The 24,552-nt window shown below is 33.3% G+C and overlaps 1 protein-coding gene across 2 annotated transcripts; it reads left to right on the forward strand.

Moving 5' to 3' along the window:
• Window positions 1-7,001: 7,001 nt before the first annotated feature.
• Window positions 7,002-22,567, forward strand: LOC143572931 (D-galacturonate reductase-like). Of its 2 annotated transcripts, none has more exons than XM_077057954.1 (4): window positions 7,002-7,333; window positions 21,517-21,760; window positions 21,951-22,130; window positions 22,308-22,567. In XM_077057954.1, the coding sequence occupies exons 1-4, from the start codon at window positions 7,017-7,019 to the stop codon at window positions 22,524-22,526; spliced, it is 960 nt and encodes a 319-aa protein (XP_076914069.1). In that variant the 5' UTR covers window positions 7,002-7,016; the 3' UTR covers window positions 22,527-22,567. The 2 variants fall into 2 exon arrangements, with proteins under 2 accessions (XP_076914069.1, XP_076914068.1); XM_077057953.1 differs by lacking the exon at window positions 7,002-7,333 and adding an exon at window positions 18,910-19,252.
• The last annotated feature ends 1,985 nt before the right edge of the window (window positions 22,568-24,552 follow it).

Below are 24,552 nucleotides of genomic sequence, written 5' to 3' on the forward strand. Positions count from 1 at the left end.
AGAAACAATATGCTATGAATATATTTCAGGATATCACCCGTTTATTATTGTATGCTTAATTATTTACAAATAGCATGTGCATAACACAACAATAACTAATAAACAGGTCTTTATCTATAAGTTTTCTGCATGTTACATTTGCTGGAATTTATTTAATGATATGGGTTTATGACTATCCTTTAAATTAATTTAGTTAACAAGGTACAATTATTAGCCAATAAGCCTACATCTACAAGTTGATATAATTATCGTTTTTTAAAGTGTACTATATATATATATATATATAGGGGAGGGATTTTTTGAGAACTATGTTGAGTTTTAAGAACTTAAGAACTCCATTCTAGGCCGCACATTTAATTAAATGGATTGGAATATGTGGTTGAGATTAAATCTGGCAAAAAAGTCAAAGTATGAGAGAGAATAAAGATGTAACTGATTACACTAACTTTTACGTCCGTTACACATGTGTAAAAAGTCAACTCGGTGCGTAAAAAATTCTGTAATTTTTTTACGTCTATGTAACTTACATATATTACGCATATGTAAAAAAAATCCGAAAAAAAAATCGTTACATTGAGTTCTTTCGAGTTCTTAAAACTCAAAGGGGTTCTCATTTGAAATCTCCCCTATATATATATATATGTATGTATGTATGTATGTATGTATGTATGGGGGATGGTTCAGTGGAGAAATCATCTTAATGTGAGAAGTGTGAGAAATGAATTATAGCCTTTGATTAATATTGATCTATGGACTACATTGATTATGGTATTATTGTAATTTTTAAGTTATTGAATTTAATGCTTTTTAAGAAAAAAAAAAAGATAATATTATAAGTTTGTTACTATGTCAAACGTTGAAACAGACAAAATTTAATGATAATCACAATCTTCATGATTTCTTTATCCCATCTCCTTATTTCCTAAATAAACAAAGTTAATTTATTATTTTTTTATCTGATAATCACAAACTTGATACTTTTAAATTTTCAATTCATATTTTGCACTAACGGAATGGAAAACTTAACATCTCAAAGTTGTCATCTTAAAATTATCATGCATTATTTAAAATTAATGGTATTTTTCTTTCCTAAATTTATTGTTTAAAATTAATATATTTACATCCTACACAAAATGTTTATATCCTACACAACATATTTACGCATTATATGTTTACACAAACATTCAACCCTACAGAACCTACACAACATATTCAAGCCCTATATATTCACACAATATTCAATCCTACACAGTGTACACAATATATTACATCCTACACAACATTTGAAAAGTTGTGTATGATTGAATGTTGTGTGAATATATAGTTTGTAAATATGTTGTGCATGATGTAAATATATGGTGTAGGTTGTGTATGTTTAAATGTTGTGTAAATATATAGTATATAAATATGCTGTGTAGGATGTAAAATATATGGTTCGATAATGTTCTAACAATAAAAAATAAAGAACTTAAGAAAAAAAAAAGAAAAAAAAATCTTATCGGATAAACTAATAATGAGATTTAAGCAAAAGCAAAACAATGTTAACGGGTTTTCTTATTTTTCAAATTAATAATCACATAAAATAATTGATTACCAAACTGAAACTTCCTAGTTACCATATAAAAATAATTAAGATGTTTACCATTATACCCTTATATTTAATTAAATGAGAAAAAGAAAAGAAAAAATTTGATTGATTCAAAAGATTTCTCCAACTTCTCACTCTAATATGATTTCTTCATTGAACTCAACTATATATATATATATATATATATATATATATATATATATATGATCTCTTCATGGTATATTTTTAATGTACGATATTGTCCCTTTGTGAGTCTAGAAATATGTTTCACAATGGTGTCCCATGGTTCGTGGAGAGGATTTCATAGGTTAACAACAAACCCCAATATCAATCCTAACTAGAACAATATGTATCACAAATTGATTTTGTATTTACAGTAATAAACACAAACTAGAACTATTAGTTACATAACATAGACATCTCGTTTACATAGAAGCTAATTGATGCGAGGAAGGCATGATGCTTCACGTAACTAACTTTCCGTTCAACTCTCAAACGTTGCTTTGATATGTAATTAAGAGTATAGTGTTAGTTTAATCCCGATCTTGTCAAAGTATAGATTGTAAATATTAGTTAGTGTCGTTAGGGTAGAATATGTAATTAGGAGGTTAGTTATAGAAATGTTGTAAATTAAATAAATGAGTGAAGTGTCGTTTGTTCCACAAGGTCTGGTCATTTATCTAACTTTAGTCCACAAAATTTTTTAATAAGATAAATATTATATACTAGATTTTATCCTCCGTATTACGGGGGTTGTTTTACATTATTCGTTTTTAATATTTATATATATATATATTTATATATATTTGGATTTTAATTTTATTTATTGTAAGAAAGTTAATAATTAATATACTTGAGTTTGATGATAAAATGGTTTCACAAATAAATGATATGTTATAATCCGATTTAAAAGCTATCTGGGTTTGGTGATACCCATTACCTGTTTATTTTCTTTATTATAAAATTATTTCTTAATTATAAATAATATCTTTTTTTAAATAAAATAGGATATTAATTTTTAGTATATCCCTATTTTATAGAATTTTCATATCAAATATTTGATGAAATTAATTTTTAATATAATTAGATGTTATAACCCGTTTAAGAGCTATCTGAGTTTGGTAAGACCTTTACCCGTGAATTCGGGTCAAATGCGTGAGAAGCCTTCATTTACAAATAAAGCAATCGATGGCTTGAGAGAATGGTTGTTTTATATTTTTTGTTTTTTAATATTTATTTTTTGGATTTTAATTTTTTTTATTGTAAGAAAGTTAATAATATACTTAGGGTTTGATGATGAAAGGGTTTCATAAATAAATGACATGTTATAACCCGTTTAAAAGCTATCTGGATTTGGTGACCCATGACCCGCTTATGTTTTTTACTATAAAATTGTTTATTAATTATAAATAATATCCTTTTCTTTTTAAATTGGATATTAAATTTTATTATATCCCTATTTTATAGGATTTTCATATCAAATATTTTTAATTTAATAAGATATTATAACCCGTTTAAGAGCTATCTGGTTTTGGTAAGACCCATACGCATGAATTTGGGTTAAATCAATGAGAGACCTCCATTTAAAAATCAAGCAATCTGGTGACTTCTATAAAAGGGGGAGCGACCACATCGCGACACGTAGGATTTTAGGGTCTTCTTTTATATAGATTATAGATTTAGCCATTTCAATATACTTTATTAATAACTAGAGTTTTGACCCGCGCGTTGCGCCGGGCAAGTTGATAATACCACGCGGTGATAAAATCCAAAAGTTGTCGATTCCAAACGTTGAGGCGGTAAGTCGACGCGAACTCAGTCGGCTTCAGTTACGTGCACTATTGTAACGGAACTAAAACAAAAAGTATATAAAAATTGAGGCGGACCAATGAGGTGATGTCAGTTGGTACAACTTGAGCGTTGATAAAACCCGACTGTTGTCAATCCCGAGTGTTGAGGCGCCGAGTCTACGCAAATTCGACCGGTTTCCGTCACGTTCATTACGGTACTGGAACTAAAAAACAAAATTAGCGTTCAGTCAGTCGGTTTTCATTACATTTGTTATGATACTGGAACTAAAACAAAAACGGTGAGTCCACGTGAATTCCATTAGTTTCCGACACATTTATTAAGGTATCAGAATTAAAACAAAACAAAAAATATACAAATTAATAATAAAATTGGCATTCAATCGGTTTTATTTACGTTCGCTACTGGCCAAAACTAAGACAAAACAAAATAATCTCTTGCACCAATAAGCTGTTGCCAAGTGGCCAATGACGACTTGCGGCACCAAAAGGTCTTATTTAAATTAACATATTATAAAAATACAAATAAAATAACTAAAAAAAAACATAAACAAAAAAAGCAAAAAAAAAAAAACAAAGAAAATCCGTTAAAGAAAATTCTGTCCAAAGAAAGGAGGTCAAGACACAAACAAAAAAAAAGAAGTCTTTCAAACTCCACAATAAAAAAAAAAAATCTACCTATTCTAATAAAATACTACCACTTTTGCCACTTGTTAATCTCATAGCCATCCTCATATTTTTTTAACCAATTTTAATATGTAGCCCTTTATCTTTTAATCCATTTCAATAAATGAATTCAATATTTTTATTAAATGTAAATCCTAACCGATTTATTTATTAACATTAATGGTGAAATAAGAAAATAAGGAAATATAAAAATTGAAGTTGCAGGTCTGTTAGAATAAAATTTTAAAGTCACGGGTAATCGCAAATAAAGAAAATAAAGGTGCATCATTATCGAAAAATTTGGATTTGTATGGCAAACTTCAAATTGTTTTTAAACTGAGATTCGAGCATAAATGCATAATTTTTTATATAAGATTGGTTTCAAATTTGGATTTAATATTTTTCTCATATGCATTTTAACTTAAGAAAATGTGTATTTTCTTAATTTTCTCAAACATTTTGTATCAATATTGCAAACATGGAGAATATCTATTATATATATCTTGGTGTTTAGCATTAAATCATTGAAGTTGAATATTATAACTATATATAATCTATATGTATAACGATTTACTATATGAACTATTTGTCATTTTATAAGGGTTTACATATGAAATTAATCATTTATTCATATGACTTCTTTGTGTATTATAAAATGTTTTAGCAATAGGAAGATCAATATTTAGTTTTCAATATTTTTTTGCATAACTCAGACCAAAATGATTCATAAACATATATTTTATGTGCATGAATATTTTTTTTGTTAGTTTCATGGATACATTCTCATTTATCTAGGGTTGGTATGTACTTGAAGAACCTTATTTGTCACACAAAAGAGTTGTAAGAAGATCTATATATGTTACCTTATCAAGAATTACAAGCAAACATAAACTAAAGATTTTGATTTTTGATAAATAATGTATATCGACCAATACAATCACAAATGTAGTATACACAGAAGGTTTCACTTATTTGCGACAGATTTGTGTAATCTTAATTATGTAATTTATGTAATTTTAAAGTAAATTGTAATTGTATTAATAATATATGATTATTTTATTGACTGTATTTAAAGTTTAAAATTTTTATCAATTAACCGTGTAATACACGGGACTCAAACTAGTAGTAAATAAATACCAAGAAGATCTGCTTCATGTGCGCCTCCCTGAAGGCTCGAACCTGCATTTGCAAAGGACCTTCTGAGCCTTAAGAAATTTTGTCACAACCAACCCAACACTACATCATAGTTATTTAGGAACCAAAATGATTTACATAAATAAAAACAAAACTAATAAAATAATCAAAAAAATATTTGTGGCACCAAACATTTAAATTATACTATATATATAATAACTTACAAAATGGGTATTTAACATTTTAACTCTAACTAAAATTGCCTATATAGCTATTTGCTAGCTAGATTTTTTTTCCCTTTTCTTTAACTAAGATTGTGTTTGATATGGACCAATGAGAGAAGGAATGAAATAGTCCATTCAAAGAGAATGAAATTAGCATGTTTGGTTGAAGAATGGAAATAAATCATTCATTACAAAAGGAATGTTATTCCTTCTATTTCATTCTCCTGTACCCCTTTCTTTCATTTTGATTCCATACTCTTTTATTTTTGGTTTCTTCATTTTGCCTCTTGTAGTTTAGCAATTATCTTAAATTCATTATAATTTCTCTGTAAAAAAATATATATATATACGATTAAACTACACAACTCATTTCAATAGTTGCTATTTCCAGTCTTCTAAACAAGGAATTGATTAAATTCAAAAGTTTGAATAATTTCAAATTTATTTTAGTTGAGAACCTTGAATTAATTTAAATTTTATTAGTTAAATATATATCTATTTTCATGATACAAATTTATTATAAATTATAATTGGAAAATATTTTGAAAATTGGTAGAAAAAGTATTTTGAAGCGGGTATTTTTTTTTCATTTAAAAAAAATTATTTCATTCTTTCATTGTTTCCCATATATCAAATAACACATGGTAATAATTCATTTCAATCCCATAGAGTAACCAAACAAGACAATGGAATGGTAATAATCCATTTCATTTTCTCCTCCATTCCATTCCCTACTTCATTCCATTCCTCCTATATTCCATTACCCCACACCAAACAGACCCTAACTTTCATAGTTTAATGATTTTTTAAAGTTTTAATTGTTATGGACAAAAGGACAGAAATTGTGGCTGACTGCTGAGGTTTGGGCAAAGTGTCTTTGAGGTTTAGTCACAACTAGAGGTGCACAAAATACTCGGTTTTGGATCCGATCTGGACCTGGCTCCTACCCGTACCCTACCCGCAGGTAGGACATGGTATAAGATTTCTCCTCAAAGCTGTATCCGGAACCGGAACCGACCCAGATAGTGGAACCGGAAATACCCGGTCAAAACCCGACCCTACCCTACCCGAAACCCGAAAAAAAACCCAGAAAATCCGGTCAAATACCTGACTATACCCGGAACCGGTTCTTACCTGGACCTGTTTTGACTTTTGTGACCATATATAGCGGGTTCTGGTTCCTGAAACACCTGGTTTGCGCACTTCTTGTCATAGCTGTTATCCAAATAGGTAAAAGAATAGAAATATATACCTATGTCTTAATATTAATCGGTTTAGTAAAATGGACGGAAATGAGATTCAAAAACTTCGAAGGTCCAGATATAAAATAACTTGGAATAAAGATGCGTAACTGACTAAACAAACTGGGTCGTGCCTTTAACAATAATTTATCAGTATTTGTTATGTTTCAAACGAAAGTGTTCTTGTCATTATTCATGACAATTTATTTAGAAAAAATAAGACCATTCATTCGAACAGAAGCCATCATTTAGTCTAAAAAGTATCAACACTTGTGGGCATATATACGTCCCCATTAACATTATTTAAATTAACATTAACCAAAGAAATGTAACGAAAGAAACAAAGTTTAGAACAATGACAGGCATTCCCACAACGACAATAAGCTCTTTTGATGGTCCACGACCCATTCCACTTATCGGGTTGGGGACCGGGACCGTGACTGATACAGGTGATGTGGTGAAAGCGGCTGTGGTTGAAGCCATCAAGGCGGGTTATCGCCACTTTGACACTGCCACATTCTATGGCACCGAGAAACCTGTTGGGGAAGCCATTGCGGAAGCTTTGAAAGCGGGTTTCCTGAAGTCTCGAGGGGAGGTTTTCGTTACGACGAAGCTGTGGTGTAACTCGAACGAGCGTGATCTTGTTTTACCGGCCTTGAAGAAGAGCCTCCAGTAAGAAACTTGCATGCTTTTATTGAAATCTATGAATAGTTGAATACAACTTCATACTATAGGTCCTCTAGATGGATCTCAAGACTTGACTCGGATCAATCCGTGTTGTTGGTTAGCGGAAATCACCAACGACACTCGGATCTTAGTTTGTTTGGTTTATTTTCTAGAAAGAAAGAAGAAGAAGATAGAGAGAGAGAAATTCTTTTTATTTCCAATAGTTGTGAAAAGAGGTTGGTGTAGAGAAATGGGTAGGTGACCTTTTATAGGGTCCCCATTTCTCCAAAACTTACAAAATAAACGTACAAACTAAACGTACCGAGTACGTACTACACCGACTAAAAGCAAACTAAAACGACATATACAATCCTAAAAACAATATAGAATATTGACCCTACAATCTCTCTCTAGGATTGAGTATGTCGAGGAATCTTCGTCAAGTTCTTTGCTTCGTCTTTATTTCTTGAAACTTAGTACTTGTCTTGATCCAGGATCTTGAACCAGATTGGATCTTGAACAGTTCTTTATTTTCCAGTCTTATAGACTTGAACTTCAATCTTATTTTCTGGGAAATATCGGCAACAGCAAATTTTAGAAACATCAAATGCGGGAGGCTCGACATCTAATTTTCTCTTGTTGACTTTCTTGAGCCGGCTGGTTTCATTCCTTGTCTTCAAACACAATCAGTTCATCTTTAGGTTCAACCACCAACTTTCACGTTCTCGTCTTCTTTTAAGCACTTCAGCATCTGCAACTCCAAGCAGACTTGATCTTGATCTACCTGCCCATCTACACCTGCACAAAACTTAGAAAGAATAAGATTCGTTCACAGACCCTCTCAAGGGTCAAAGAAGAATTTTCCTTTTCAAAACAAGCTCTTGGTTTGAAGTGTTTGCAGAATAACCTGAAATTTTATTTTCAATCTCTCAACTTGTAAATGATTTGTTTAAGTCCTAGGTTTCCAGCAAACATTGCATGAACGACCTTGACAACAAAACACATGATTTTGAATAAAACAAGGTTTAATAAAATATGTACGAACATAATAAAAACTTAAAATCTTTTTGGCATTTTCATATATTTTAATATTACGAAAACATATACATAATATTTTGAAGTTGAAACAAAAATAAGATAGGAGTAAAGATGAAATTAATATTATATATCAAAAATATATACTTTAAAAGTTTACTAAATTATTTTTCTGAGAAAGATCACAACATAGAATCACATTATCTGTTAACGTTCTAGATCACACTTCTATTTGGACATTATTATGTCAAGAACCCAAAGTCGATTGTAGATATAATTTGTCCACTTTAAACTTTACAAGTATTTTGATGTCAACATGATACGTTAAGGTACAATTAGGCACAATGCTTGTGTGGTCCCCATTTAATCCGACAAATTACAGACTCTATCATACCTCGGGCTTAATTTGCTTTCACATGTCACCTCAACTTGACTTAAATCTTTCTTAGTTGATCGCAGTAATCTTATTAACACACTTGACACTTTGACTTTATGCACTTGAAACTTTGTACACTTAACTCGATCTAGAAAGATTAAAATAAAGCAGAAGTTCAGGCCATAACAATCAGGTCGGATAATACCATATTATCGTGCAGAGAAAGTCCAAGGCTTGAACAAAAGAAAGAAAATAAAACAAAACAGAAGATTCAGGGCCTTAACAATCAGGTCGGATAATACCATATTATCGCGCAGGAGAAAGTCCAAGGCTTGAATCAAAATAAATGAAGAAATAACGCAGAAGTTAAAATTTCTAGAACTGACTCTTTTTCTGACTCTTTTTCTTTTTCTTTTCTGACTCTTTTGTTTTTCTTTTTCTTGCTTTTCTTGACGCTTTACTTGACTCTTTTCTTGACTCAATAAAAATTAAAAATGACACTGATTTTTTATAAGACAACTGTGATAAGGTAAAGAGAGGCTTGGGTATGACATGTTTAATTGCATTTCAGCCTTCATTAATATGACTTTAGTTGGAGTCGGCAACCGCTTCATAACGTGTAACCACTAGCATAGGCAGATATTTAAGTTTATATCACTATGACACTTACTCATTTGTCAAGCCTATCTACACATCAAGCAATGATCTTGTTGGCTTTTGATCTACTCTTTTCATGTGCTAGAATCGTTAGAGATAATTTCTTATCATTTTCCAATGGTCGGATCAATTTCTCAAAATTTTAAATATCCGACTCCCTCTAAGCAGGAGCTCACTCTAAACGGGGACAATTCCTTTTAGATTTTCTTAAAAGTAATATAAAATCTTTTTGGTAAATCAAATGATTTGTTTTTGCTTTTCTTAAGATGAATTGAAAATCTTTTTGGTGAGTTAAACTTAACTCATTTTCTCCCTCTAAAATTGTGACATATTTGAAAATATTTACAATTTATATACAAAAAGATAGATAGGTTGTTTTAATCAAAATTGATCATGCCGAACGATTCGACCAAAAATTCAAATCGGGTATGATCGATGGCTTTAGTGAAAAGGTCAGCAAAGTTGTTGTTAGATGGACTATCTTAGCAAGCATTATCACATTGTATGACAAAGTTGAAGAGATTCAAACCGAGACCCAACAGCTGATGCAGGATCCACCACTTGAGAGAAGTAGTTGGACGAGGTTAGTTGAGAAACGCTCGAAAGTTGTTGTTGAACCATTTAAACAAGGCTTCCCTTCTTTGAAGTTTGTCCTCCCATGTCGCTTATGAAAGACTCGAATCCTCCATTAAATGGTTTAGCATCAAATAGCATGGGTTCGTCTCCCATCATATGCCGGGTGCAATCACTATCTAAGTACCTAATACTATTGATAGTCCTCCTTGATTGACCCTGTATGCACTAAGTGCTTAAATAGACATGGGTTTCCGGCACACTTTTGTCCCGGGAAGGTCAACCGTAAATCGACCAAACTTGATTTTATTTCCTGAAAACCATTTATTTCTTGGTGGAGCCTCACTTGATGAAAAACAGTCCTTAGGAATCCAAGCAAAAACTTGTTCCTTGGTTTTGTCAGTTTTGAACTTTTCTTTTCTTGATTTTGAAACTATTTTTGGTGAATCCTCATACTTTACAGTCTTAGGATTCTTTTTGATTTTATCCTTCTTGGTTTTCCAAAAAGGTTTCTTTTTGTTTTTTACTTTATTTACTTTGGATCTCACATCCATTTCACTAGGTTCACTATCAGCTTGATCAGTCCTTGATCAGGGCTACTAAAAGCTCCTTTTGGGGACTGACTAAGCCGCCTTTGAATATCAAGCTGTTGCTTGAACCAGTGCTTGCAATGTCTTGCAAGGTGAGAAGAGTGACCACACACAAAACAACACCTTCTCTTGGGAGTGCCAAAGAACTCATCTGAACTATAATGTGGTTGGGTGTGGTGGGAAAGGTGATCCTTGGAAAGGAACATGATTATAAAACACATTTGTGTAATATGGATCAACAAAATTTTGTTGATAATGACCATAGTAGTTGTTGTCACAGAAGTTGTATGGCTGAGGATTTCTAAATTGATTGGTTGTTTGAGAAAATGATCGTTTATTTGGTGGAACATATTTACAAGAAGTACTTGTCTTTTCATTTTCAAAAACTTTGTTTTTACTTGAATTATTCTCAGTCTCACAACTTGATATGTTCACCTCAACAGGCCTACTTTCGTTGACACATTTTTCAACAAAAGTTTCATCACAAACGGTTTCATAATCACAACTCGTGTCCGTTTCCACCGACCCACTTTCTTCTACACAACTAGCTTCAAAAGATACATTGATGTTAGATTTATCAGATGATTGAACTGGAGCAACAGTTTGTGGTACTGCAGGAACAAATTTCACAGGTTTTGGTATTCTACCAACCCCATATGACATTTCTTCCTCGGGAGAAGTATTATAGCTAAAGTGGGGCAAACTGGTGTAGTTATCATTAAAAGGTGGTGGTACGGCAGTGTAATCGTACCCCAGCCCTGCTTTCACTTTAGTACTTCTCTGGGCTCCAATAAGATCATCCAATTTCTCAGATGATGCTTCAAATCTTTCAACTTGTTTTTCTTTTTCCCTTTTATCAGAAGCATCAAGTTTCAACTTTTCAATTTCATCTTTTAAATCATTAATCATGTTTTTATAATATATAACGTCATATATTATAAAAACATAATTAATGATTTAAAAGATGAAATTGAAAAGTTGAAACTTGATGCTTCTGATAAAAGGGAAAAATTTTAATATTTATGTTTTTATAATATATAACGTCATATATTATAAAAGATGAAATTGTCAGCCTTTACATATCATGATGATTTAAGATTTGCCACATCATCACGATGAGTTTCAATCTTCTCAACGTAAATCTTGTCAGCCTTTACATATTCAGCATTTAACTCACGAAGTTTTGCATTTTCTTTCAAAACTTCATTCTGATGGTATCTATAATATGCGACCTTGTTAATGCAAGCTTGAGAACATAAATTGATGTATACCTCATCAGCATGTGATGTGTCGAGAATGATAGGACTTGCACGACTGCTTTCACCTGCAGCACTTGTCCCAACTTTATTACTTGTCCCAACTTTATTTTCTTTGGACTGATTGTTCATTTGGAGCTTATCTTCCATTATTTCAAAAGATTTGATGGTAGAAGCCAACTCTGATAGTGTCATGGTATACAGGTTTGTGGTTCTCTTTATGGTAACAACATTGACGCTCCATGTATAAGGCAGTGAATTCAACAGCTTGTGGTTGATTTCAGAGTTCGTGATATTGACACTAGCAGCTCTGATTCTTACCATCAACTTTTCAAACCTTTTTACCAAGTCCAACACATTTTCACCTTGACGATGGTTGAACATATTGAATTCTTCTTTCAGCAGAGCCTTTTTGTTTTCTCTAATCTCAGCATTTCCCTCAACTTTTTCAACAAGTGCATCCCACAAACCCTTTGCACTTTTGTGTTCACGTAAAGTTTCAGTAATTTCATTTGAGAGACAAACAGTTAAAGTGAGGTATGCCTTCTTATCTTGCTCTATTAATGTCTTATCATTTTGATCATAATTTTCAACGGCTTTTGCTTGTCCCCCATTTGCAGTGACTACCACAGGAACATGAGGACCTACCTCAAAACATCTCATCAACTTAGAGTCAGTCAACGAAATAAAATTCACGAACCTCCATTTGAAATCAGCAAAGTTGTCATCTAAGATCATAAACTTTGGAGGTTTAGTATTGGTTCCCACTTGGTTCTCAAGCAACAAGCACCCCTTCAACAGCTCAGAATCAGTACTAGCCATGGTCACAACAGTCTCAAACACTTAACAGTCCTTAAACAGTTTGATTTTTAACAAAAACAAGAATTTCGCGCGAAACAGTCTCAAGCGAAGCGTTTTGATGAGACGCGAAGCAGTCTCAAGCGAAGCGAATTTTCTTGATGCGAAGCGAAATGATCTGGTGCGAAGCGAAACAACTTTTAAAACCAGAATTTTTTTTAAGAAGAAAAAAAATTTAAGGTTTTTTTTTTTTTTGCTACAGTGCCGAGTCGCTACAGTGTTTCGCATGAGTTGCTACAGTACCGAGTTGCTACAGTGTAAATACGGCTCTTCTGTGGCTTTTCCATGAAATGTAGGTATCCCGGTCAGACTGCTCTGCCTGACTGAAAATGTTCTTCCATTTCTCACCGGAATAATGATTGGCAAAGGATTTGTAGCCACCTGTGAAATAAAATGGCTCTGAACCCCTCGGACGGGTGGTTGAACGAAAGCTCTCGGGACCCCGTCATCAAACTCATAGACGGGAACCCGTGGTTCTCTTATAACTGGCCGTCTCTGTGCTTGCCGATACCTCGGTTGCTGGTTTGGTTGACGATTTCTGTTAGGTGCCCGACCATCTTGAGGGTATTGTTGTTGATGCCTCTCGTTGTACCGACCCCCATTGTAATCCTCATATTCCTCTTCATCTTCCTGCTCAGGATCCCAATCTTCCATCTCATCCTCATTTCCAGCCCTTTCGTTACCCAAATCGAATCCGATATCATCTTCCGCAAATTGAAATGGCCATTGACGGTTCCTTGGTTCCGAATGAATTGATTGATTATTGTCAAGGTTTTGCGGTCTTCGATTCCGGTTGCCACCCCCACGGTTCACTTGATGTCTTTTACGGTTCACATTCGGATTCTGGTTGAATACGGGCTCGTTTTGTGGGATTGGTTGATCTTGGTTCAATGGTTGGTTTTGAGGTTCGGGTGGGTGTACCAATGGTTCTTGGTTGTTTTGTGTACTCATGTTCTCCTCTTTCGGTTTTCTGTTGAGAGTTGTTTTCTAAGATGCTCGATTCCTCTTTGTTGTCTTTTCAATCTCAGGATCAAACTGAAGTGGTTCTTTCTCACGAGAATATCTTGGTTGCATTAACTTGGAGAATTCTCTGCACACACTAAAACACCAAACCTCGCGTAAAACAAACGAAGACATGTCAAAACAAAACAAACACTAAACTAGCACTTTGGGCGTTGATTCCCCGGCAACGGCGCCATTTTGATCGATGTCGAAAGGTCAATCAAAAACATTTGTAAAATACCTTTACTAGCAAGGGCAAGTAAGGTTTTGAATCCACAGGGAATCAGTGGAAAGTGCTAATCGAGCTTAATGTTTAATAAATAATTATGCTAGGCGGACAGACGATGTCAAGCAGATTAAATATTAATTTAGTTCTAAAACAATTAAAGGAAAAGTAACCAAACTCCAGGTTTCGGGTTGTGAAGCAACTCGACCAATTGATTAAACTTATTTGAAAAACTCGTTTGCTTACACCTATAATCAAAAGACTAGATATTTGACCTTACTGATTGACAGAACTTGATCTGAACAATTGGTTTGGTTGAATAATAACCTAATTGATTACCAGTTTTAGGATTTGATAAATGTAAGTGATTTAATGGCTAGAGATAAACGGGTCAATGACTCTAAGAACCTAATCCTAAAAGTTGATGACCACAAATCAATTAACTGATAAAATCACAAAACATTCAATACGAGAAACTGTTGAATGCACAAACAAACGCAAAAGATTAATCAACCGAATGACTAATCAACTATAGTTCCAATGCAAAGATTCAAAATACAAAAGGTCTTGCTTACAAACACAACCCTACTCCCGGAGATGGTCACAGAAGCTTTAGCCTTGCATCTTCATCTTGAATTGCTTGATTATGGTGTGGAAGGATGAAAGCATGGATGATTGTGGTGATTAGTAGGTGTTAGGATGGTGGAAAATGGCCTCCTAATACCCAAAAACGGTTGGGAGAAGTCCCGCTTTCGTAACCCTAAGGTTATGTTTATATATGGAGGCAAAAACCTAAAATCCGCGTCTTTTACGAACTAGGCCGCAATTTGTGCTCACAGGGCCGCAAATTGTGGCCTCCTTTACCAAAACTGCCTGATCTGCGCCCCTGCATGCGGCCCTCCTCATCAGACAGGACCACAAATTGCGGCCCTAATGGCACAATTTGCTACCTGTATGGTCTTCTTCATTTTTTCTCCATATCTTGACTATCGGTCTCGTTCATCTTCGTTTTTACTTTCAAGTGTCATCCCAATAGCTTCCATTAAGCTCCATTAAGCACCAACACACCTGCAATTATAAAAGATCTCAAAGTAATCGTGTTCGATATATATAAATAGCTAAAACACATGATATTAGACATTAAAAACGCATTCTTATATCCCCTCATCAGGAGGTCTTTATTTACATATGATTTATAATTCACTAACATAAATATGGTTTTTATATCTTTACCATTCATAAGCGATATCAAATAATAGAAAACAGTGATTCTTTTTTGCTCTTTTTTACTAAGTTTATACACCCTCAGTTTATAGTGAAATATGTTAGGTCTTATAATGCACTTGACTACTTGAGTTTGTTAAACGTACATATGCTGAATTTACTCCAAAATTCTAGGGTAATTTTGTAATTAGTGCTCTTATGTTATTGATAGAATTCCATCATCTATGCTTGATACTAAAACTTCATATGGATTGTTATTCATTAACTGTCCAGTTGACTTTATAAAGTCAAGAATGCGCGTTTGACTTTGATATTTATATTAAGTTCAGTTAACTTTAAAATTTGAAAAGCACGTCTCGAGCTCGATAAGTGAAGTTTGGGCTAGTCCTCGTTAATTTTAAAACCATTAATAACATTTTAGCTTACAGTTTGGCATAAAAACCGTCAAAACCGGACCATGAGCACCCCTAGAGTTCAATATAATATAACTACTTTGAATGCTTAAAATCATATGCAAAGCAAGAATCAAAACAATGGGTTTAATGTTTGAATCAGACCCGTTTAGGTCTGTTCTTGTTAGGTTACTAGTAGAATTGTTATGTTAGGTACTCATGAAATTGAGCATGTTTTTGTTTCCTTCTATTTGATTTTGTATTCTTAAATTGCAATTGACCAATAATTAGTCAATTAACTAACTTTCACTTTGGGTTTAAACATTCTTTGATGGTTTATTATTATTTTATCTTGTTTAACACGAACCTAAACCATTCAACTCGAAAGCTGGAACTAAAATTACAAGTGATGAAGAAACAACCCTTTAATATAAACACAAACACCAGTTGCATGATCAATCTCACTTTATTTTACCATTTTGATGAAAAACATAATTGAAACCTTATTCTCAAAACAATTATGAACCAATCCTATCAATCTAACTTCCATGTTATAAAATAAACACAGAAACATTTTACATTCAACTTGTAGATGAGAGAACAAAGAACGAGCCAAATGGTTTATCAATTTCAGAAACAATCGCAAATTGCTATTGGAGAAAAAAAATTACCTGAGATGGGATCAGATTGTTCGACAACATATGGCATCGTGCAATGGTTCGTCGATCAGGTAGCAACACCGTGGCAGAACTGGGAGGGAGGGAGGGGCGATGTTAGGTTTGAGGGATTGGGAAGGAAGAACGCTCTATTAGGTTAAGGTTATTTTGGTCTGATATTTCATCCAGCGTTATTTTCTATCTGAGCGATTAGGAGGTGTATTCAGCAATTAAGAGATGGTGTTTAACTCATACAAACACTTAGAATCTGAACGATTCAGATCTCACATCTTAATGGTGCCATTCAGAGGGGTTCCAAACAGCCCCTGAAACTAGCAATCAATTAACACTTAACCATAAGGATTCATACGGATCATAAAAAAATGGTAAACTAGTAATTCCGTATTTTCAGTTAGCGATAGGGACTCAAATTGTTCGTTTCTGAAACCATAAGGAGTTAACCAGCTCAAAAAATTTCAGGAATTATTTGTGCCTCCATCCTGAAACCACAGGATTGCAAATAGTAAATTTTCTCTAATTTATATATTAACACTTGAACTTTTTTAAGGGCCTAAAAAACTGTTAGGTCTTGAGCCGTAGTTCTTACTGTCTCCCCTATGAACCAGGATTGATGGCAATTGTAACTTTTTTAGTATATAAAAAAAATTTATATAGTTCTTATAATTGTAACATTTACATTCCCACGTGAGGAAACAAAAATATAGATTAGCTAATGACCACTTTTGACGAGTGGTTCCAGTTGATTTGAACTTCAAAATTCGTCCAAACCACATACCGACGTACGCAAAAGTATGGCAAGCCATGGGCCATACTGAATCCAACTCTAGATATGCCTGTTTCCATATTTATTTTATTTTTGTTTTAGAATCGTATGATGATTATAGGTTTAATTGTTTAAATAAACATTTTTAAACAAAAACTTCAAATATTAAAAGAAGTTAATTATTTAGTTTTTTTTATTGTATTTGTTAGAATTATAGAAATTAAACTGAAAGCATTTAATGATTTTCATAGAGAGTGACTATTTTTTTTTTCTTTAAATATTTGCTCTTGATGCCTTAAGTTCCAAAATTTGTATTTGAAAACCCAAAACATTCTTAAGCAGCATATCAGATCAGAGTAATGTATATACACTTACACAATAATAATTTTGTTTTAACATTCACTTGTTAATAAAAATTCGGCTACCCAGGGTAACTCAGTGGCAAAAGGCGACCCCATACTCCCGAGATCACTAGCAGCACTAGGTAACCCAAACAAATCTTTTGTTTCTAGGAAAAGCCCACCCTCTAAAGAGCCACTGCGATAAAAACCCGGTTAAAATTGAATTCAAAACTTTGAGCTTACGTTCTCTAGCCCAAATATTTACTCTCCATCTAATGTCAGATACCTAAAGTTCATCGGCACTTACTATAATAATAAATCACATTAATAGAATACATAGGATGCTTTTACACAGTCCTTTGAATTGATTTATTTATTTACTAGGTTAGATCCCGTGTTACACACGTACGGAAAATATATAAAAATTCATACACACACACATATATATATATATATGAGCGTGTGTGTGCGCGTGCCTGTGTGTTATATACATTTTAACGAATTGTAAACGCCAGATAATTTAGCATTATTATTATTATTATTATTATTATCACATTGTTGTTTTAATTAAAAAAATCCAAAATACAAAGACAAATAGAGAAAAAAATAACAATTTAAAACATAATTCTAAGTTATGCCACATATTTTAACTTATACCATGAAACAAAATAAAACATATTAATTAAAACTTCATCATCTACTAAAGTCATATATTGTAAACTATAAAGTGTAAATATGTAGATGTTGTAACATAAGTTGTGTTATAAAAACTATTTTTATTGAAATTATAAGACATTTAAATAAACAACATAAAAAATGCTAAAAACATCAGTATAATAATAAGATATAATTATAATTTTTATTACACCGCGCGTTTAATAAATAAGCAACGATATAATCCAAACATCGTGACTTAAATCACAATTTCAATCCAAACATCCATGCATCCAATCCAAACTTTTATAAATAATTTCCTAAAATCCAAAAAATAAAATAACAAAGTCTATAAATTTTAAAAAATAACAATGAAAACAATTAATTGTCTTTATTACCCAATAAATGATTATTATAACAGTTTATTTTGAAACTTTCTTCAATTTAAGAGTTAATGTTTAAAATTGATGTTCAAATTAACATGTGAAAATTATATAAATAGAAAATTGATGAGTTAGAAGCCTATGTGGACATGATAGTTGAATGCCATGTAGAAATATTGTATTGCTTTAATAGTATAGTAAGATCTATTATTTCTAGCAAATTAAGTATATTCTCATACGTAATCAGGTAACTCATACTTAACGTGGATCTCTTGTCCCTGATGCTGCTACGTTTCTAAAAAGAGTTCAGAGGGTTGTGCACAGTAACTCAACTTTGTTTTTAGTAGGATTGGTTTTGCTATTCAAAAGGCGGGTAGCACGCAGTTTGTTGCCCGCTTACCTACATCTCTATTGTAATTGAATTCTTTTATTTTTCGATAAAAATTTATAACTATAAAAAAAATGCTAGAAATAATCCGTACAACAAAGAACCAAAACAAATAGCAAACAATATCAGCCCTATAATAAGTCCCAACAAAATTAGCCACTTATATTCTTTATCTCAAAAACCAACATCAAAGTTTCCAAAAAAATGGCAACTATTCCGGAGACGATGATAAGTTCTTCACAAGGTACTCGCCCGGTTCCGGTGATCGCACTGGGCACAGCAACGGAATCAAGCATCGCAGGCATCAAAATAGTGGCACCATCAACTCTAGTTGAAGCCATTAAGATGGGTTATCGTCACTTTGACACAGCAGCTGTATACCAAACTGAGAAATCGGTCGGGGAAGCGATTGCAGAAGCTCTAAGATTAGGCCTCATAAAGTCTCGATCAGAGATTTTTATTACTACCAAGTTGTGGTGTAACTCCGCTGACCGCCATCTTGTTTTACCGGCCATCAAGCAGAGTCTCGAGTAAATACTTTCATGCTTTTGCTTCTTTTTTTTTCTTTTCTGAATATTTATAAACAACCACCGGCGCAAGAAAGGGCGGATCTATAGTGTAAATGGTTGGTTCTTCGGAACCACCCAAGTTTTGAAATAATAGTGTATCGATATATTGAAAATATTAGATGAACCACCTTATAAATTAGGAAGGAACCATTCTATTTACACTAGTGTTGTAAACGGATGGTCACGGGTTCGATTCCGTTTAGCAAGTGATTTTTTAAATCTTTTTTTTTAAGTCAACCTTATATCAATTTAGGGTTTTATGAAACACACACTTACACAGTGGTTGTCACTCTCCCTTTCTCGTGCGCACCCTTGCTACTCTTCCTAGAATCCTCCCACTGTAAAGGTAAGTTTAGATTCATTTGTTAAATATTTAATTGTTCTTGATGTTGTTAATTGTTATGTTATATGTTAAATTTTAGTTTTAATTTGTTAGTTTGTTAGTTTTTGTTAGTTTTAATTTGTTTGTTTGTTAGTTTTTAATTTGTTTGTTTGTAATGAACTTTATCCGAACCATCGAACCGACTCGGAATTTTTTATACCCGATTCTATGAAATTGAAACATATAAAAGTAGTGCACCACTTGAAAAAAATTTCTGGATCCGCCACTGACCGCAAACTACCTCCACAGGTCAGAGGACAACGACCCAAAAAAATTGCATAACAAGAAAATTATACCAATTCAACCAAACTAATGATCTATATTTAGACTTATACTTGAGAAAAAAAACCTAACAACTTTTATATCTCCTGTAACCTCTTTCAAAATAACCTCACTTTCATGCTTTTGCTGAAGTTTGTCTTAAATATCTTTTTGAAAGAAAAATATTATTATCCGCATGCACCGCAATTAATGTTTTTCATCAAAAGGGTTGAAAGGTTTCAACTTGAAACTTGAAAGCTAGCTCTAAATTGTGATACTACAGTACCTCGGAAGCGACTGCTACAGTACCCGATGCGAAATTTTTTATTTTTTTATTTTATTTTTTATTTTTGAGAATATAACACCCAAACTTCTAAAAAGTCAAAAACACTTTAGTCTAAAAATCAATAAATCGGCCTAGATCTGAGTTTTTAAGCCAAATCTGAGCTCGGACACAAAAACCTAAAACACTAAAAACTTAGATTTGGTGATTCTCGTGTATTTCCAAGGTGTAAGGGACTCCAAAAGAGAGATGAGTAACACGAAATCAACGTCAAATCCAATAAAAACTAAGATCAAAATCCGAAAAGTTTGACCCGAAAACCACAAAAAGTCAAGCCGAAAGCTCTGATACCACTTGTAGGTCCTCTAGATGGATCTCAAGACTTGACTCGGAGCCGTGTTGTTGGTTAGCGGAAATCACCAACGACACTCGGATCTTAGTTTATTTTCTAGAAAGAAAGAAGAAGAAGATAGAGAGAGAGAAATTCTTTTTATTTCCAAGAGTTGTGAAAAGGGGTTGGTGTGGAGAAATGGGTAGGTGACCTTTTATAGGGTCCCCATTTCTCCAAAACTTACAAAATAAACGTACAAACTAAACGTACCAAGTACGTATTACACCGACTAAAAGCAAACTAAAACGACATATAAAATCCTAAAAACAATATAGAATATTGGTCCTACACATACAACACATTTTTAGGTTCAAACCGAACTAAAAATTAAAAACCAAAAAAATCGGTTTTTTGGGTTTCAAAAACCGTTTTGTTTCGGTTTTTATAAGGGGTTTGGTTAAGTTTTGATTTGTTGGTTTTACTATTTGAGTTTAAAAATTTTGGGCCGATCATAAATATCGCAAAGGTGCGAAGTGCGAACAATGAATTTGGGCCTGAAGCTAGCTTTGGGCCTTAATTTTTATTAACTAATGAATCATTGATTATTGCATATTTAATACTAAAAGTTTTGGATTATACCGGTTACTAATTTCTTATAAATGACTTAAAAGCGTTTTTTTTGTTCGGTTCCAATAAGTTTGGTTTTTTCTTTTTTGGCTTTTTCGGTAAATTGCAAAACCGAACTGGAAAATAAGTTTTTTTTTTCAAAAAACTCAACCAAACTGTTGGCTTTTAATTGGTTCGGTATTTCAGTTAGGTTATGCTTTTTATTAGCTATTCACGGTTTGTGGATTAATGTAGGAACTTGGGACAACCTAGTTGTATTAGCTATTTTACTAGTTTATATATTAATGTAGGATTTGGAACAATCTATGTATCAACTATTGACAGTGTATGGATTAATATAGGAATTTGGGACTAGAGTATGTTGATCTCTATCTGATACACTGGCCAATCAAAATTAACTACGAGCATGTCAAACTCCCGGTTCCAAAGGAGTTGGTGACTGCGATCGATATCAAGGCAGTTTGGGAAGCAATGGAGGAGAGTCAAAATCTTGGACTTACCAAATCCATCGGTGTCAGTAACTTCTCTTCTCAAAAGATTCAAGAAATTCTTTCATTTGCCAAAATTCCTCCTGCTGTCAACCAGGTGATCATCCACTCTTAAATCTCATATCATATATTTTATCTAGACATGACAACATATAAACCTTTGAACTAGAAGTTCAGTTGCCAACACAATTCGTATCATGTCAAGATCCTACCAATTTGGGTAAAAAGTGTAAATTATCGAACTGACCAACGAATTTACAAGTTTTTTGTTTTGGATTTCTTTGAAGGTTGAGATGAACCCTCGTTGGCAGCAAAAACAACTCAATGAATTTTGCAAAAAGAATAACATCCTCATCACCGCCTACTCGCCTCTAGCTTCATTCGGCAATTATTGGGGAAACAACAGTGTTGTTGAATGTGATGCTCTCCAAGATATTGCTAAATCCAGGGGGAAGACTACTGCTCAGGTATTTACACCATCGCGACATGAATAGGAATCACCTCACCAATTCGAAATTAATATATACTTTTTTCATGAACTATGATGCTAAAATCAATGATCAAACTCAATATGTATTCAATTATGTTATCCTATGTAATGTAAGTAGCTAATGTTATGTTCGTATCCTAATATTGACATGTAGATCTCATTAAGATGGTTATACGAGCAAGGTGTTAGTTTCGTAGTAAAGAGTTTCAACAAAGACAGAATGAAGCAAAATCTTGACATCTTTGATTGGGCATTGACGGCTGAAGAATTGAACAAAATAAGCCAAATTCCTCAACGAAAACTCGTTTATCTCCATGGTTTTGTGGTGAAGGAGCCTAATGGTGTAACAGCTGAGATTGATTCAAAGCTTTGAGTGTGTAGTTTTATATCATGATCTAATTTTGCACCAAAGACGTAACACCCACACGTTTCACACGCATGGCACAATATTTCTTTATGGAATAAACAAGCAGGTCTTGTATGGTGCAATTAAAATAAAAAAGGTTATTCATAACCATTCAACTTTTAACATATTTATCTAAAGCAAGTTAAATGCTTTAATAGGTAGCAACATTCATAAAATAGATGATTTATACATCACAAAAGTTGATACTTACACCATTAGTATAACACATCAAGGTACAATGCAAATAATTGTATTAGTTAATTTTTATGATAGATTAAACCTGCCTTTATTAATGGTGGTGACTGAAATGTTAACATGCCGTTGTCCAAACTTACAAACTTTTTATAAACAAAACAAACAAACGAAACTAAGTAAATGAAAGAAACTTTCATTCAAAAACTTTCGTACAAATTTGCATGCTAAACAAAGTTTCAGACGATACTGCTTCAAGTTGGGGGTGTATGCAACCCCATCATGGAAACAAAATATATATGCGGATGACTAGCAAGACTATTAACGAACAAATAAAAAAGTTGATCTAAAGTAGGAGTGTGAGAAGCAAAATCAAGCCTTCCTGAAGATTCTCTCATACAAAAATGACAATTCAATTCAATGTGCTTAATCCGCTCACGAAAGATTGTATTTTTAGTAATATGAACAATAGTTGATTATTGCATTTGAGGGGAACATGAGTAAGAACTTGAAACTTGGAAAACAAACGAGTCAACCAAGATAACTTCCATGTCACACGGTGATACTTAGCTTCAACAAAGCTATGTGAAATGGTGGCATGTCGCTTGGATTGCCAAGAAATAAGACTTTCCCCAAAAGAAATGAAATATCTGCTAGCGGAGCGCCACGTGTTGGAACATGAAGCCCAATCAGAGTCTAATAAGCTACAAGTATGAAACCAAGAATATTATTGAAAAACAAACCCTTTGAACAAGCACCCTTAGTCCCTTAACATAGCATAGAGTATGCCAGCCAATATCCTAGTGAGGAGTGCGTGGATCGCTGATAAACTTACTATGTAACAAGAATAGAATGATTTGGAAAAGATGATAAGCAACCACAATATTAGAAGAAGATTATAATCAAACACACTTTGTTGATTACAATAAGACATATATATATATATACAAGAATTGGAAGCTAATTCTAGGAATACATTTAATTACAATTATATGTAAGGCATAACATATGGAGAGAATATTTCCATCTTTGACTAGCCATGATTCTTGGGATTGTATTCATTATTATCCATGATATGCCCCCGCAAGATGCAGTCTCCTACGAATATACATTGGGCAACTCTCAAACGGTTGCTGAGATATTTACAAGGCACCATGACTCACGGACTACTTATACGCCGTGATTCCCCACTACACCTTCATACCTTCACCGATGCCGACTGGGCGGGTGACAAGGTCACTTACCGAAGTACAACAGGTTATGTCACCTATTTTGGTTCCAACCCAATCTCATGGAGCTCAAAACGTCAAGCCACTATTGCTCGTTCCTCTACCGAAGCCGAGTTCGGAGCAGTTGCCTCTACAACAACCGAAGTCAAGTGGCTAATGTCCCTATTATCTGAACTTGGGTGCCACTCAAATGTCACTCCAACAATCTACTGTGACAATTTAAGTGCCACCACTAATCTGTGAATCCCGTGTTTCACTCTCGGATGAAACTTCTTGCTCTCGATTTTCATTTTGTACGAGAACAGGTTCGAAGTGGCTCCATACGTGTCACTCATATATCAGAGGATGACCAACTAGCAGATGTCTTGACAAAACCACTACTCAAATACCGCTTCAATCATCTTCTCTCCAAGATTGGTCTTCTCCAAAGATGGACGACCGTAGGATAAGTCCAACCTTGAATAAAAGTAGATTTTGTGGTATGTAAGAAAAGTTGATGAAGCAAAGACATGATTCTTGGTTTTTTTTTTTTTTATTATTTTAGAGGGGAATAGTGGCAGAATAGTGCGTCA

This window comes from Bidens hawaiensis, unplaced genomic scaffold, assembly GCF_021521415.1.
Source record: "Bidens hawaiensis isolate Kalapana, Puna unplaced genomic scaffold, B.hawaiensis_p1.1 tig00026176_1, whole genome shotgun sequence".
Taxonomy (NCBI): domain Eukaryota; kingdom Viridiplantae; phylum Streptophyta; class Magnoliopsida; order Asterales; family Asteraceae; genus Bidens; species Bidens hawaiensis.